The 14,335-nt window shown below is 42.2% G+C and overlaps 1 protein-coding gene across 2 annotated transcripts in view; it reads left to right on the top strand.

Annotated features, from left to right (window-relative positions):
* The window catches only part of COL4A1 (collagen type IV alpha 1 chain), a 209,576-nt gene that overhangs the window by 103,272 nt on the left and 91,969 nt on the right, over positions 1-14,335 (top strand). For both annotated transcript variants that reach the window (XM_073349693.2, XM_073349702.2), the window contains 9 exons: positions 4,312-4,401; positions 4,487-4,531; positions 6,474-6,518; positions 6,628-6,690; positions 6,786-6,839; positions 6,972-6,998; positions 11,011-11,094; positions 12,037-12,099; positions 13,258-13,293. In XM_073349693.2, coding sequence (XP_073205794.1) covers positions 4,312-4,401; positions 4,487-4,531; positions 6,474-6,518; positions 6,628-6,690; positions 6,786-6,839; positions 6,972-6,998; positions 11,011-11,094; positions 12,037-12,099; positions 13,258-13,293 — 507 coding nt within the window. The remainder of the gene's footprint in view (positions 1-4,311; positions 4,402-4,486; positions 4,532-6,473; positions 6,519-6,627; positions 6,691-6,785; positions 6,840-6,971; positions 6,999-11,010; positions 11,095-12,036; positions 12,100-13,257; positions 13,294-14,335) is intronic.

Raw genomic sequence — 14,335 nt, 5'->3', positions numbered from 1 at the left:
GAGTAGGGGAAGGAGACTGGAAGCCAAGACACCTGGTTTCCATTCCTGACTCTGCCATTGACTCACTGGGGACTAGATTGTCCCAGCCTTCCTGTGGCCGCACAGGGGAATAAGGCTCCCTTAATAGTCTGCTTGATCCTGGTCAGATTTTGACTCCAGCCATGGTGGGGAGAGGGGGAAAAATAGGAGAGGAAGCTACTCTGCAAGAAAGTGGGCAGGCAAGAGACAGAGAGAGCCAAGAGCCCTAGCCCCTCTCCTCCTATCTGCCTGCTAGATTAACCAGCCAGGCGCAGAGCAGGCAAAAACTTGCTCCCAAAAGAAAGGTAAAGTAACTTATTCCCATGCTCCGTGAGCGGGGGGATCAGAGGAGAAACTGGGATTGAAATTCTCTTCTTCTCAACACAGCTTAGGGTTGCCAACTTTCTCATTGCAGAAAACCGAACATCCTTACCCTATCCCTGCCCTGCCCCCACCCTGAGGCCATGCCCCTTCTCAGAAGCCCCGCCCCTACTTACTCCATCTCCCCTTTCTCTGTGGCTTGCTCTCCCCCACCCTCACTCATTTTCACTTGACTGGGGCAGGGTGATTGGGTGTGGGAGGGGGTGAGGACTCCAGCTGGAGGTGCAGGCTCTAGGTTGGGGCCAGGGATGAGGGGTTTGGGGTGTGGGAGGAGGCTCAGGGCAGGGGCAGAGGGTTGGGGTCTGGAGGGGGTGAGGGCTCCAGTTGGGAGTGGCAACTCTGGGGTGGGGTCAGGGATGAGGGGTTTGGGGTGCAGGAGGGGGCTCAGGGCTGGGGCAGGGGGTTGGGGTGCAGGAGGGGGTGAGGGCTCTGACTGGGGGCACAGGCTCTGGTGTGGGGTCAGGGATGAGGAGTTTGGGGTGCAGGAGTGGGCTCCGGGCTGAGGGATTTGGAGTGTGGCAGGGATGGGGGGCTCTGGGTTCTCAGCCAATGGGAGCTGCAGAGCTGGCTCTTGGGATGGGGCCAGTGCATGGAGTCTCCCTGGCCGCTCCTGTGCTTAGGGGCCACAGGGGCATGCTGGCCTCTTCCGGGAGCCATGTGGAGCCATGGCAGGCAGGGAGCCTGCCTTAGCCCCACTGCGCCCCTGAGCAGACTTTTAATGGCCCAGTCAGCGTCCCTTTTCGACCAGGCGTTCTGTTCGAAAACCAGACGCCTGGCAACCCTAATACAGCTACATGCTGCCCCTTATTCCAGGCAGATGGCGAAATAACAAATAGCTCTGTGTGAGCTAGAGCAAATTACTTAGGGTCTGATTTTCATTTATTGTAAGGTCCCATTTAAACCGCTCTGGCAGCATGAAGAGACTTTGGCCTTAAACTGAGTTATTTACATCTACTTTGAGGCCTCTTTATGTTGCCAGCACATGTAGATGAGAATCAGGCCCATAATCGTTTAAGTGCTTCAATTTTACCCATATGTAGAATGAGTGAAATAATATTTTCCCGTCTCACAAGGGTGTTATGATGCCCTCAGTTTGTAAAATGCTTTGAGATCCTTGAATGAAAATCATTAGTTACATTACGTACATCCACTGAAGGTCATTTTTTCCCTTCACTTGCACATGTTGTACTTTCCTGGAGCAGTGGACAACTGTGCTGATATCTGTTTTAGTGTCTTCTGTGTCCCTAATTCGTCTCCCAGCAGGTCACAGGAGCAAGTGTCCAGGATTCATTGTAAAATCCTGCTTGTAAATGAGGTAACATCTGTTCTTTGTAGATGTACTTGCTACTGCAGTGCAACAAGCCAGCCAAAACATGGGGTTTTTGTACCTCAGTAATCCATTTAGCATTTCTGATATACTCCTGATTTTAGAATAATTACATCCACATTTAGTCAGATGCCTCTTCCTGGATCCTGGTATATTCTTCCTTAAAATGTTTTTTTAAATCAATTGTATAGTTAGAATTTTATACCTTTTTTACTTTAGATTCAGAAATGTGTTTCTTAATTACTTTGTGTTTTCTTTTGTTGTGGTCTTTTACATTGCCTGGGATTTTAGTATTCTTAAGCAAACATGCTGGGATCAACGTGATGTGTAGTAGTAGTCATGCCATTTAAGCAACAGAAAAAATATTTTTGACAAAAATTAGTTTTTTGACTAAATTAATTTGAGGGGGGAACAGTGCTGTCTTTCCATGGAAAAGTATTATTTTGTCAAAAAAACAAAATATTTGCCCCAAACCCCAAATATTTCAATTTGGAAATGCTGAGGTGGAGTCTCATGTCCCATGATAAACCATGGTCAGAGACTCCCATAATGCAGTGCCTTGCCTCTCTAAGGTGGGAGAGACACTAATGCAGCATGGGAGATTTAGTCCAACCAGGGAACCCAGTCCATAGAGGCCAATGAGAGCGTAAGGCCCCCAAACTAATACTCCCAGGAGGCACAGTGGGAGCATTGCCAAATTATATTTTGATGTTCAGACAAAAAATTTCTGCATTTAAATGTATGCCAAAAAATTCAAATTTTCTTCAGGAGTAAACCCCATTTTGATCATTTCTTGGCAGTGTGTTGGGGGATTGCCCCACCTCCTTTTGAGTGATTTCCCCCCAGTGCTGCATGGAGGTAGTATGCCTGTGACTATGTGAGGCCCCACTTCCACCAGCACCCCCTGGAGGTAGAAATGTGCGTGGCAGATGCCTCTGGAGGCTCTAGGATGCCACTTCCCCAGAGACATGTGGGCTTGGGGAAGAAAGGAAATTCCAAGAAGGAGCCAGTCTAGAGAAACCCAAGCCAGCAGGAGCAGACACAAAAGGAGACTTAGCAGAGACGCTTAGGCACTGATGGAACCATCAGGCAGCTTTTTACCATTTTTACTCAGGAGATTCTCTGCTGACTGGCTGTTTGCTTCAGCCCACTCCTGCCCCTTCCCTCACATTCCTTTCACCTCAGCCTCACTCCACATGCCTTTATATGCCCCTCTTTCTTTCTCTGTCCCTTCCTCCCTCCCTCTTCTCCCCTGCCCTGTCCCCCCTTGTACTCCCTTTTCTAAGTCCCCTCTCCTTTCCTTTGTCTTTTTGTCTAGCTAATGCCATCCTAACAAAACCCACACCCAAATAATTAATAAAACCCAAACTCCACCCCACAAAAAAACAAAACAGTACAACTCACATGATATCAGTCAATCATCACTCAGCTCATGCTGCTTGTGTTATTTCCTTTCCTATTGCTGAACTCTTGAAGCCTGGGACTGTCTTTTTAAATTTCTGAGTACAGTGTCTAGCATATTAAAGCCACATTCTCAACCTCTAGATGCTACTGTAATAAAACTAAAAAATAATAATCCTTGTTCAGTGCATGCAAAATTCTTGCTGGTTTCATATGGAGCTCTAAGTTAGCGAGCATTAAGTAGCTACAAGATTAATGCATAATGTGCAATAGAGTTCGTTTTCTGACTACTAACAAAAGAATTATCTGATTTAAATAAATATGGATATCTATAGGAGAAGGATACTTTTCAGCATGAAGATCTTGAAAATCACCCTTTTGGCCCAGAGAGCAGGAAAGAAGACTCTGATAGATGGTGCAGTCTGTTCACTGAGCCACCTGGGAAGGAATTTTACCCCAAACTTCTCCTAGGGCACTTGGGCTCAAAGCTATATATAACTGGCAGAGTCTTACCTCATGAAAGGTGCTGGAATGAACAAGAGGAGTCAGAATGGTAGTTCATAATGCAGCCTTCCCCATTTGCCACTTGTCACCTTATATTTACAGTTCAGAGGTATGTAATTTTCTACTAGACTTATTGGCAGCTGTGTAGGAGTGCAGCTACTCCTAAAAAGATCATAATGGAAGAAAAGTTGCAGAGGGGCTGTGCAGCACCCATGGTGGATAGTCATGCCTGTGGTACCATGAGTCATCATGTAGAACTTTGCTCAGGAAGACTGAAACAAATGTGTTTTCTTGTTTAAAATACACAAATTACTCTTCTATCTGTGTGCCTCTGCCTCCTTTGTTCTCCCCTTCCTTGAAACACGTTTCTATACACATTAACATCAATTTTATAGTTGTTAGATTTCTCTATTAAATACCAAACTCAGATGTTTTAACTCCACCTAGATATAATCTGTAATCTACTATCTATTGGCAGCTGTCTCAGTTTTACCAGGGATAGTATACTATTGTATGTAGTGTTGTTGTAGCTGTGTCGGTCCCAGGATATTAGAGAGACAAGGTGAGTGAAGTTGGTCCCATAAAAGACATTACCTCACCAACTTTGTCTCTGGGAATATTGGTAGTTTGAAGCAGCAGAACCAGTTTTACTAAGGTTGAAGTGTTCTTTTTCTTTACAGGGTGAAAGAGGTTTGCCTGGACTACAAGGTGTGATTGGGTTTCCTGGAATGCAAGGACCCGAAGGTCCACCTGGGCCATCAGGAATTAAGGTAGGGTGCATTTAATACTTAAATGGGAAGATTTCCCCAAATCCTTGTCACTGTGAAAGACCAATATATTCCATTTTTCTTACAGGGTGATACTGGAGAACCAGGGCTACCAGGAACAAAAGGAACAAGGGTGAGTATCTGCTTACATTTAGTTTTAATAATTTTGAAGAATGTAGGTTAAGATTTTTAAGTCTTAATGGTTAGCTTAATTTTTCCAGATATGTTTGCTCTTTGCCAAGTGCAAGATAATGTCAGCCCCCTCTTTAAGTTAGTCAGTGGCTGCCTGTTAATTTCAAAATTCTTGCTCTTGCCTTCAAGGGTCTGCAGCATGCTGCCCCTGCCTATGTCCTCTTACATTACCTACCTGGTCCTTATTACTCTACCAATTATACTGGTCTTGACAGTCTTCATGTTTCCCTCTCTTCCAAAGGTTGCCTTTTCCCATGCTCTGTTATACTTGGAAACCCCTCCTTAAGCTTGTTCACCAAGTCACCTCTCTCACCTACTTTAAAAGTCTCCTTAAAAAAAATCACTTCTGCTGTCTCTCCTATAGGAAGTGAGCAGGGAGGACAGGATACACACACTTACACACAAGTTAACAGAAACATTAATATATGTGTATGGCAGGGGGCTCAATCCTGCAACCATTAAAGTCAAAGGCAAAATATCCATTGACTTCAGTAGTGCTGGACCAGACCCTTTCTGAGTATCGCTGTGATTTTATTGATGTCACTCTCTTGTGCTTCTTCTTCCTTTCCTAAGCTGTGCATTTGACCCTTTCATCTGTCATGTTCATTTTAGCTTGTGTACTTGCCAGGGCATTGGCCATGTCTTTATTCGTTTTGTGAGGTGCCTAGCTCTTTTGGGGCACTCTAAATTAAGGATATAATAATCATGAAAGAGAACTTGAGTATGTTGTATTTCCTGTGACATTTTTTATACCCACGGCTTTCTTGCACATAGTCTCAGATAGGCTTACCGACTATGGCTCTTTAGTGCCCTCTCATGGTTAGACCATATAGAACTTGAGTCAGCTATAGCCTTTGAGTTAATAGCTGTAGCTTTCAGGCACTAGCAGCTTACACTGTTAGACTCAAAGGTCTTAAAGTCAACCCCACTGTTAATGATAGACACGGCCAGGGGCACTGTGTTGGCTAATTTGGGTGAACATATACCAACTGTACATGTGGTCACCACTCGCAGTACCAGTAGACTGAGCATTTAATAATGCTACAAGTTTTGGAATGAAATTACTTACCCCAAGCTAAAACAACTACATTTGTCTTTCCTGCTCCCCAACACCCACATTAGAAATCACTGGAAGACTAAATAAAAAGGAGATTGCTATAGATTTCATATTATGAATTACAGTGGCAAATGTACGAAATATCTACTCCTTAGCAGCATTGACTGTGCATTTCAGTTCTGATCTAACTCCCATTGAACACAATGGAAATGGAGCTGATCAAGGATTTTTCAACATGTTTTGGAAAAAAATCAAAGCTTTTGTGGATTTGTTTTTAGTATTATTTTTCACCTTGCCTATAGAGCAGTGATGGGCAACCTGCGGCCAATCAAAGTAATCTGATTGTGGCCTGCGATACATTTTGCTGACGTTGACGGTCCGCAGGCATGGCCCCCCCGCAACTCCCAGTGGCCGCAGTTCGCTGTTCCCGGCCAGTGGGAGCTGCAGAAAGCAGTGGGCCGTAGGGACGTGCTGGCTGCTTCTTCCTGCAGCTCCCATTGGCAGGGAACGGCGAACTGTGGCCACTGAGAGCTGTAGGAAGCCATGCCTGCGGACGGTCAATGTCAGCAAAATGTATCGTGGCCTACAATCAGATTACCCTGATGGGCTGCATGTGGCCTGCGGGCCGCAGGTTGCTCACCACTGCTATAGAGTGTTTGAAATTTTGACGGAAAGTCTTTGCAAAAAAATGTTCATGGAAAGTTTTCCAGATATTTTGATCAGCTCTAAAACGGCCATAATTAGATCAGGCCCATAATTTTATATTTTATTGGGTAATTTTGATGTCTTCGCTTTATAGTTTTTAATATATGTTCATTAATTACAGGGCCCACCAGGTTCATCAGGATATCCAGGAAACCCAGGTCTTCCTGTATGTATGAAGCATACATTTATTTACAAAGAACCCCACGGTTTTACTAGTGACATCAGGTGAGGATTAATACAGCATTTATTACTTTTCTTCTTTCTCCTATTGGTAGGGCATCCCTGGACAAGATGGCCCACCAGGTCCACCTGGTATCCCAGGTTGCAATGGCACAAAGGTGACATTTACATTTTTAACAATTTCCTTGTACATATTTTTTTTTTAAATATGAATGTGTTTCCTAAACAAAGTCAATTTCTCTGTTCTCTTTAGGGTGAAATAGGCCCTGTTGGTCCTCCAGGTTTACCTGGATTGGATGGGAGAATAGTAAGTAAACATTTTAATCCATAATTCATTCTTTCCACTCTGATTCTTGACATTTTAAATGTTATTAAAAATTGTATAATATTGATAATGTGTATGAGAAAAAATAATACATTTTAAGTATTTATTTTCCAGGGACCTCCAGGATCTCCTGGAATTAAGGTATGTTTGTCTTTAAAATCGAACGCATTCATATATTGCTTTTAGAAGTTAAAAATCAGATGACCTATGCACATCAAAATTAGCAGCCCTTACTTAGGTATTGGTGTGGCAAAGATGTACATACATGCTTGACTTTGTATGCTGTGAGGTAGTCCCATTAGTTGCCATGGGACTTCTCATAGTGCATAAAGTTTAAGCACTTGCATGAATCTTTGCAGGATCAGGACCTAAAAGAAAATAGTACCCACTGTTAAGTAGGTGTCTTATGCCCACTCCCTGATGTATAAAGACTTAAATTCATTTTTAAGATTCAGCCATATATTTATTTTGACGTTACCAGATTTGAGAGAACTCCAACATTTCAGCTTTCCAGTCAATTTTCCACAAAGACTCTCCTTGGAAAACAGCCAAAAACATGACCAAGATCTCATGTTCGTTAAACAAATAGTTGAAATTTTATTTATAAAAACTAACTTTCTATGTAATGAAATGTATATTACTTTGTCTTTCTAAGGAATGAAATGCTGTGACTATGAAAGGATTTGACACATGAATATAAAATTAATGGATATAATTTGAAACTTCAATTTGCATATAAATCATAAGTGTAATCACAGTTTTGGTGTGAAAAGACTTTTAGTCATAAAAAAAACCCTTGCCTCTTTCTCTCATATGGGAGGAAATGACTCATGGTAAAATAACGTTGATTCTTTAATGATTCTTTTCTATACATGTGTGCATACATAAACAACTTTTAGAAACAACATAACTGAATCACAAAGGGCTGTGATTTGTTCAGAATTTATGAAAATGGCATCATGTGATACCAAATATGAAGCAAAGATGTGAATAACTTAATTTACAAGTAATTTGGATAAATATTATTGCCTTATTTTAGGTATAAGTTATTGTCGCAAAGGAAAATCTCATGTTTTTTGCAGGCCATTAAATTTTGGAGTTATGATTTACTTCAAGGAAAATTCTGCATTTATTCTATGCTGCTAGGGTTCCCTTGACCACTTTATATAGGATTTTGACACACTATGGCTAAATTTAGAGCTGGTGCAAACAGGTGTGATTTAAGTTAGTGGACGAGCAGTTGAGGAACTCTTCAACCCCATGTGATTAGATCAAGTCAAGTATCACAAGAGACCACCCTTGATTAACCAGGAGATCTTCAATTATCTGGAACTTAAAAAAGAGCCCAACAAAAAGTAGAAATTATGTCAAATTACAACAGATGAATATAAACAAATAACACAAGTAAGTAGAGACAAAATCAGAAAGGCAAAGGCACAAAACGAGTTAAACTAGCTAGAGACATAAAGGATAACAAGAAAATATTCTACAAATACATTAGAAGCAAGAGGAAGACCAAGGACAGGGTAAACAAAAACAGTGGGGGGAACAAAAACAGAAAATGTGGAAATGGCCAAAGAGCTAAATGACTTTTTTGTTTCAGTTTTCACAAAAAGTTTAGTAGCAATTTAATCATCTAATTTAATGAATGCCAGTGAAAATGAGTTAGGATCAGAGACCAAAATAGGAAAAGAAAAAGGTAAAAATTACTTAGAAAAGTTAGAAGTGTTCAAGTCACCAGGGCCTGATGAAATACATCCTAGAATACTCAAGGAGCTGACAGAAGAGATATCTGAGCCATTAGCGATTATCTTTGAAAAGTCATGGAAGATGGGAGAGATTCTGGAGGACTGGAATATAGCAAATACTGTGCTCATCTATAAAAAAGGGAATAAGGACAACCCGGGGAATTACAAACTAGTCATCTTAACTTTAGTAATGGGAAAGATAAAGGAGCAAATAATTCAACAATCAATTTACAGACACCTAGAAGATAATAACGTGAGGTGATAAGTAACAGTGAGCATGGATGTGTCAAGAACGAATTGTGTCAAACCAACCTCATAACTTTCTTTGACATGGTAACAAGCCTTGTGGATGTGGGGGAAGTGATAGACATGGTATAACTTGACTTTAGTAAGGCTTTTGATCCTATCTCACATGACCTTCTTATAAACAAAATAGGGAAATACAACCTAGATGGAACTATTATAAAGTGGGTGAACAACTGGTTGGAAACCTAGTCCCAGAGAGTAGTTATCAGTGGTTCACAATCAAGCTGGAAGGGCATATCAAGTGGGGTCCTGCAGAGATCAGTCTTGGGTCCGGTTCTCTTCAATATCTTCATTGATGATTTAGATAATGGCATAGAGAGTACACTTGTAAAGTTTGCTGACGATGCCAAGCTGGGAGAGGTTACAATTGCTTTTGAGGTTAAGATTGAAATTCAAAATGATCTGGACAAATTGGAGATATGGTCTGTACTAAATAGGATGAAATTCAATAAGGACATATTCAAAGTACTCCTCTTAGGAAAGAACAATCAGTTGCACACATACAAAATGGGAAATGACTGCTTAAGAAGGAATACAGTGGAAAGGGATCTGTGGGTCATAGAGGATCACAAGCTAAATATGTGTCAACAGTGTAACACTGTTGCAAAAAAGCAAACATAATTGTAAGCAAGACATGAGAAGTAATTCTTCTGCTCTACTCTGCGCTGATTAGGCCTCAACTGGAGGATTGTGTCCAGTTCTAGGTGCCACATTTCAGGAAAGATGTGGACAAATTGGAGAAAGTCCAAGAAGAGCAACAAAAATGATTAAAGTACTAGAAAACATGACCTATGAGGGAAGATTGAAAAACTTGGGTTTGTTTAGTCTGGAGAAGAGAAGACTGAAGAGGGATGTGATAACAGGTTTCAAGTACATAAAAGGTTATTACAAGGAGGATAGGGCAAGAAGCAATGGGCTTAAATTGCAAGGGCGGTTTTGGTTGGACATTAGGAAAAACTTCCTGACTGTCAGGGTGGTTAAGCACTGGAATAAATTGCCTAGGGAGATTGTGGAATCTCCATCATTGGAGATTTTTAAGAGCAGGTTAGACAAACACCTGTCAGGGATGGTCTAGATAATACTTACTTTAGTGCGGGGACTGGACTAGAGGACTTCTGCAGGTCCCTTCCAGTCCTACAATTCTATGATTCTAAGTAGTTGATTTGAAATCAAGTAAGGTACTACTCAATATGAATAATGGTGGCAAAACTGAGCCCATGTATGGGAAGGGTGGATATAAGTTCATCATATGGTCAGATTTTGCCACCTTTACTTATATTGAGTAGTACCCTGCTCTGTAGGAAGTTCCACTGTTTTCATTGGTATTGTAGAATCTGGAATGTAATGAAAAAACGTACTAGAATGTAAATCCTTCTTGAATCATGGAGGTCTATGGACTCAGCACAACTGGTATGGTTCAACAGGACAGGATGGGAGCAGCATTCAGAGAGCCCATGCAGGCTGTGCCTTCCCATCTCTACATGCCACAGAGCACGGCTTCATGTTAGCTCTCAGTGCACCACTCTGCAGGGAGGTTTTGGAGAAAATGTAGGTTGAGGGAGGGGCAGGTCTGGAGTATGTGTGACTATGCTGATTCACCATCTACTGCTCCCACATAGAAGTCAGGTGCTGTGGTCATGGGGACTATTGCAGTCTCAAGGTTGTATAAATAGCCAGAGATCACAGTCTAGGAAGGAGGGTCCCTTGCCTGTAAAACCTCCAAATGTTTCCAACACACAGGCCAGATACTCAGATTGGAAAGACTTAAATTTAATGGGCAACTAGGGGGATTTTCCCACCAATAAGTGGAAAGTAAGGGGAAAAGTTAAGATTGGTACTGGAATCTTTACTGAGTATTTCAAGGGTACCTGACACTGAAGGGCTTTAAAAACTACAACAGCTTCCTTGTGGTATGTTTAAAACAACTCAAACAAGTAAAATGCTGACCATTTTTTTATACTTCCCAAATGATTCCAAAAGACTGTATAAATGTTATGTGAGTGCTTTTCTCCAGTCTTAATGTCAGTGTTTCAGAATCAGTGTTTTTATTTGTGTGCATATATATATTTCACCTTTTTTTCCCCCTTCTCCTATGATAGGGAGACCCAGGTGAAGTGATTGGGTTCTTACCACAAAATGTGCTAAAAGGTGAAAGAGGTTATCCTGGCCTCCCTGGACTACCAGTAAGTCTTAACTAAAATGACTGCATCACATCTTTAAGTGGGGGTAGAGCGTTGTCTGGCTTGCCGAAGGAGAGACCAGTGCTTTACGGGGGAAGAGGAGGAAGAGAAAGACTCTGAAGTTGCTGCAAAAGGGGAATAGATCAGCATGGTGCCCTGGCACCAGAATGGCTGAGGAGTTTAAAAGGGGCAAGTCCTGGCAGTAGAACCCCTTTTCCCAGGAGTGGGTGAAGCAGCACCCACTCTTCCTCCCCTGGAGGTGGTAAAATGCCAGATTTGGTCAGGCCCTGCTGTGGGCATCGCACAAGCCACTTCTTTTCAGGGAGGCTGGGAGGAATTTTTCCCTCACCACCAGATTGGCCTAGGTGGAGTGGCATTTTTTTTTTGCCTTCCCCACAGTGGGTTCAGGGAGGGCTTTGTTGAGGTGAGGTGTGAAGGGAATTAAGCTATGTGTCGCAACTCATTGTGTAAGTGTGGGGTGGATGTCCAGGGAAGGTACTCCATAGGGAAGGGATACAGTGACTAGATAATATGCCTTGGTAAAGGACTTAAAAACTAGGTGTTGGTTAAAGGCGTGGAACGGGGAGAGGTTGGGGTTCAGGACTTCTATGACTGGTATATCAGGGAGCCAACCCCTTTCATCTAACCCACCTTAACCCTCGTTCAAGTGGGGGGATGGCATGGTCCCAGAAATGAGTTAGTTTGGGAACCTGGATGGAAAAGGGGGGCCTGGCAGAAGCCCCCCAGGTAGATAATGAACATGGGGTTACCTGCACTGTACACTTGTATCTGCCAGGTGATCCCAGACATCCAATAATAAAGTTGTGGCCTGATTAAAACCATATCAGGTGTCCCCTGTCCTTTCAGTATAGCCAGATAATATATATAAGCATCATTAAATTTCTCAATAGGTATCTCTTTTTAATGGCTCCTTCTTATTTTCAGGGTACACCAGGATTGCCAGGGCTCCAAGGCCCCATCGGGCCACCAGGGATTACAGGAGTTCCAGTAAGTGTCATTTTATGATGATTTATGTACTGCTGCTTTATGAAAAAGCTCTAAATGATTGGCATATTGGGGATGAATGGTATGGTAGTTAGGGCACTAACCTACCACTTGGGCAACTCAGATTCAGTCCCTACTATACCACACATCTTCTGTGTGACCTTGGACTCCAGGGGACTGCTTCTGCAAGATGCAAATAACTCTAATTTACTTCAGTGGCTGTTAGAATCTGGCCCCTCTTTCTACAGTTTTGTAATAGATTTTTACATTTTCCCCTCTTGAATCCATGGAAAATGTGTTGCTGGTCTCACAGCCTAATCTAAATCAAAATAGCTGCTGAAATTGTCCTAGAGGTACTATTAGGAACAAAGGAAAGGCAATCTCTTCCCAAGTAGAAGGTCTCCTGTTGTGTTAAATTCCAAATGTTCAAGGCACCTGAACTACTTGATACGTTGACAGGTGTAGTAGATGTCAGAATACATTCTCTGCCTTTATGGCCTTAGAAAACCACAGATACCAGCAAGCAGGGACCAGTTAATCCTATTTTTAAAAATCAGCAGTATTTGTTTCCCCTCATAGTGAGCTACATTCAGGGCAATCTGTGTTATGAATCCATGGCTGTGGAATCTACACTGCAAAACTGCTGTATAAAAAGGGAGCAAGGTATGACTCAGTGTAAACATGCTTGAGTTAGTGGTTACATTTACTGAGTTAACAAAGACTTATCTAAATTACGCAAATTAAGGATTATTATTCAGCACAAGTGGTCAGCAGGACATAAGATTTACATCTCATCTGAAAAATGGCACCTTCAGCAGTACAGATGTGCTAAGGTTGGGGAACTGGTTCAAGCATAAATCAAAGGGAAGAGTGCTATCTATTGAATCACCAGCACCACTCCCTGCAGCACCTGCTGTTTGCTATGAGTGTCTCTTGTCCAGGTAGTGACCAGCTCCAGCACTTCTTAACTGCAGTATCACACCCCTAATGTAAGAGCTTAGACAAATTCTGGAAGTTAGAAAGTACTAAAAACATGATATTGATCTTTCTCCATTAAAATGAAGACACCAGTAGAACGGTGCATTTTTAATGTCTGGGGTAAGCAGAAAACATTACATGTAATGTATAGCAAGCGGTCTAATAAAATGTCATGTCTTATAGGGTCCCCCAGGCCCACCGGGACTTCCGGGTGAGAAGGTGAGGATTTTCATAGGCAGTACTGAGCTATTTTTTCGACGTGCTAGTCTTCAAATGTTCTGTGCATGTTTGTGTCTTTATATAAAATATTGTATCTTAATTAACAGAGCCTCAAAAAAGGTATGGTTTTGTAGGTATTCTTTAAGATATGCTCTCCTACCAGACCAAAACACCACTAAGTGTTATATTCTACTATTTTTATTATTTATTCAGAACTGGTTGAAAATTTCAAAATTTGTCAGTCAAAATTTGTCATTGAAATGCCACTAAAATGTTCATGAGAATTTCATTCATGGGGGATGGGGGACAGGAGTGAGTGATCGGGAGGATCAGGACCTCATTGTGCTATGCCCTATATGCACACTTATTAAAAAGACAATGCTTTCCCTAAAGACCTTGCAATATGCATTATGACAGAAAATGATAGGGAGTGTGCAGAGGAGGGGTAGACAGCAAGGTAAATATAAAAATAAAAATAGTACATCTTGGCGTAATGGACATTAGTCATGATTTGCCATCTGCCTTTATTCCATATATTGCATTTTGATGTTGCATCTGGAAGAATCAGAGTCTATGTTGGTATAAGTCAGCTGAAAGGAGATCTCCAGCTCCCACCCCAGTAGTGTGCATGAACATTCTAAACAAAACCTCTGGCTGATCCCTCACCAGCCCATAGCCACTCCTGCCCTCAACAGGCTCTGGATTCCCCCCATTCTCTTGATGATGGTGGCAGGGTGGCATTGAGTAGTATATGGTGGGGGAGTGTAGTGGCCTGCTACCTCCTCTGGCATTCAACTGGGGACTATTCTTCTCTCCTTCCAAACTTCCTTCCATCTTCCAACCCCGATCTGGGGTGTCCCCCTGCACATTCGCTCTCTGCTACCTTTAATGTGTCTTGCTTTGTCCAACATTTTGGGATTCCATGTTCCTCCATCTCTCTCATGGGGCTTACTCCTCTCCCCATTTGTTGTCTCCATCTGGTGCCACCTCTCCGAAGGCAGAACTAAGTTGAAACTGCTGTTGGGGGCTGACTCTCTGCAGG

This window comes from Lepidochelys kempii, chromosome 1, assembly GCF_965140285.1.
Source record: "Lepidochelys kempii isolate rLepKem1 chromosome 1, rLepKem1.hap1, whole genome shotgun sequence".
In the NCBI taxonomy this organism is placed as follows: Eukaryota; Metazoa; Chordata; order Testudines; family Cheloniidae; genus Lepidochelys; species Lepidochelys kempii.
Note: the sequence above shows the minus strand (reverse complement) of the source record. Positions and strands in the feature narration are given on the sequence as shown.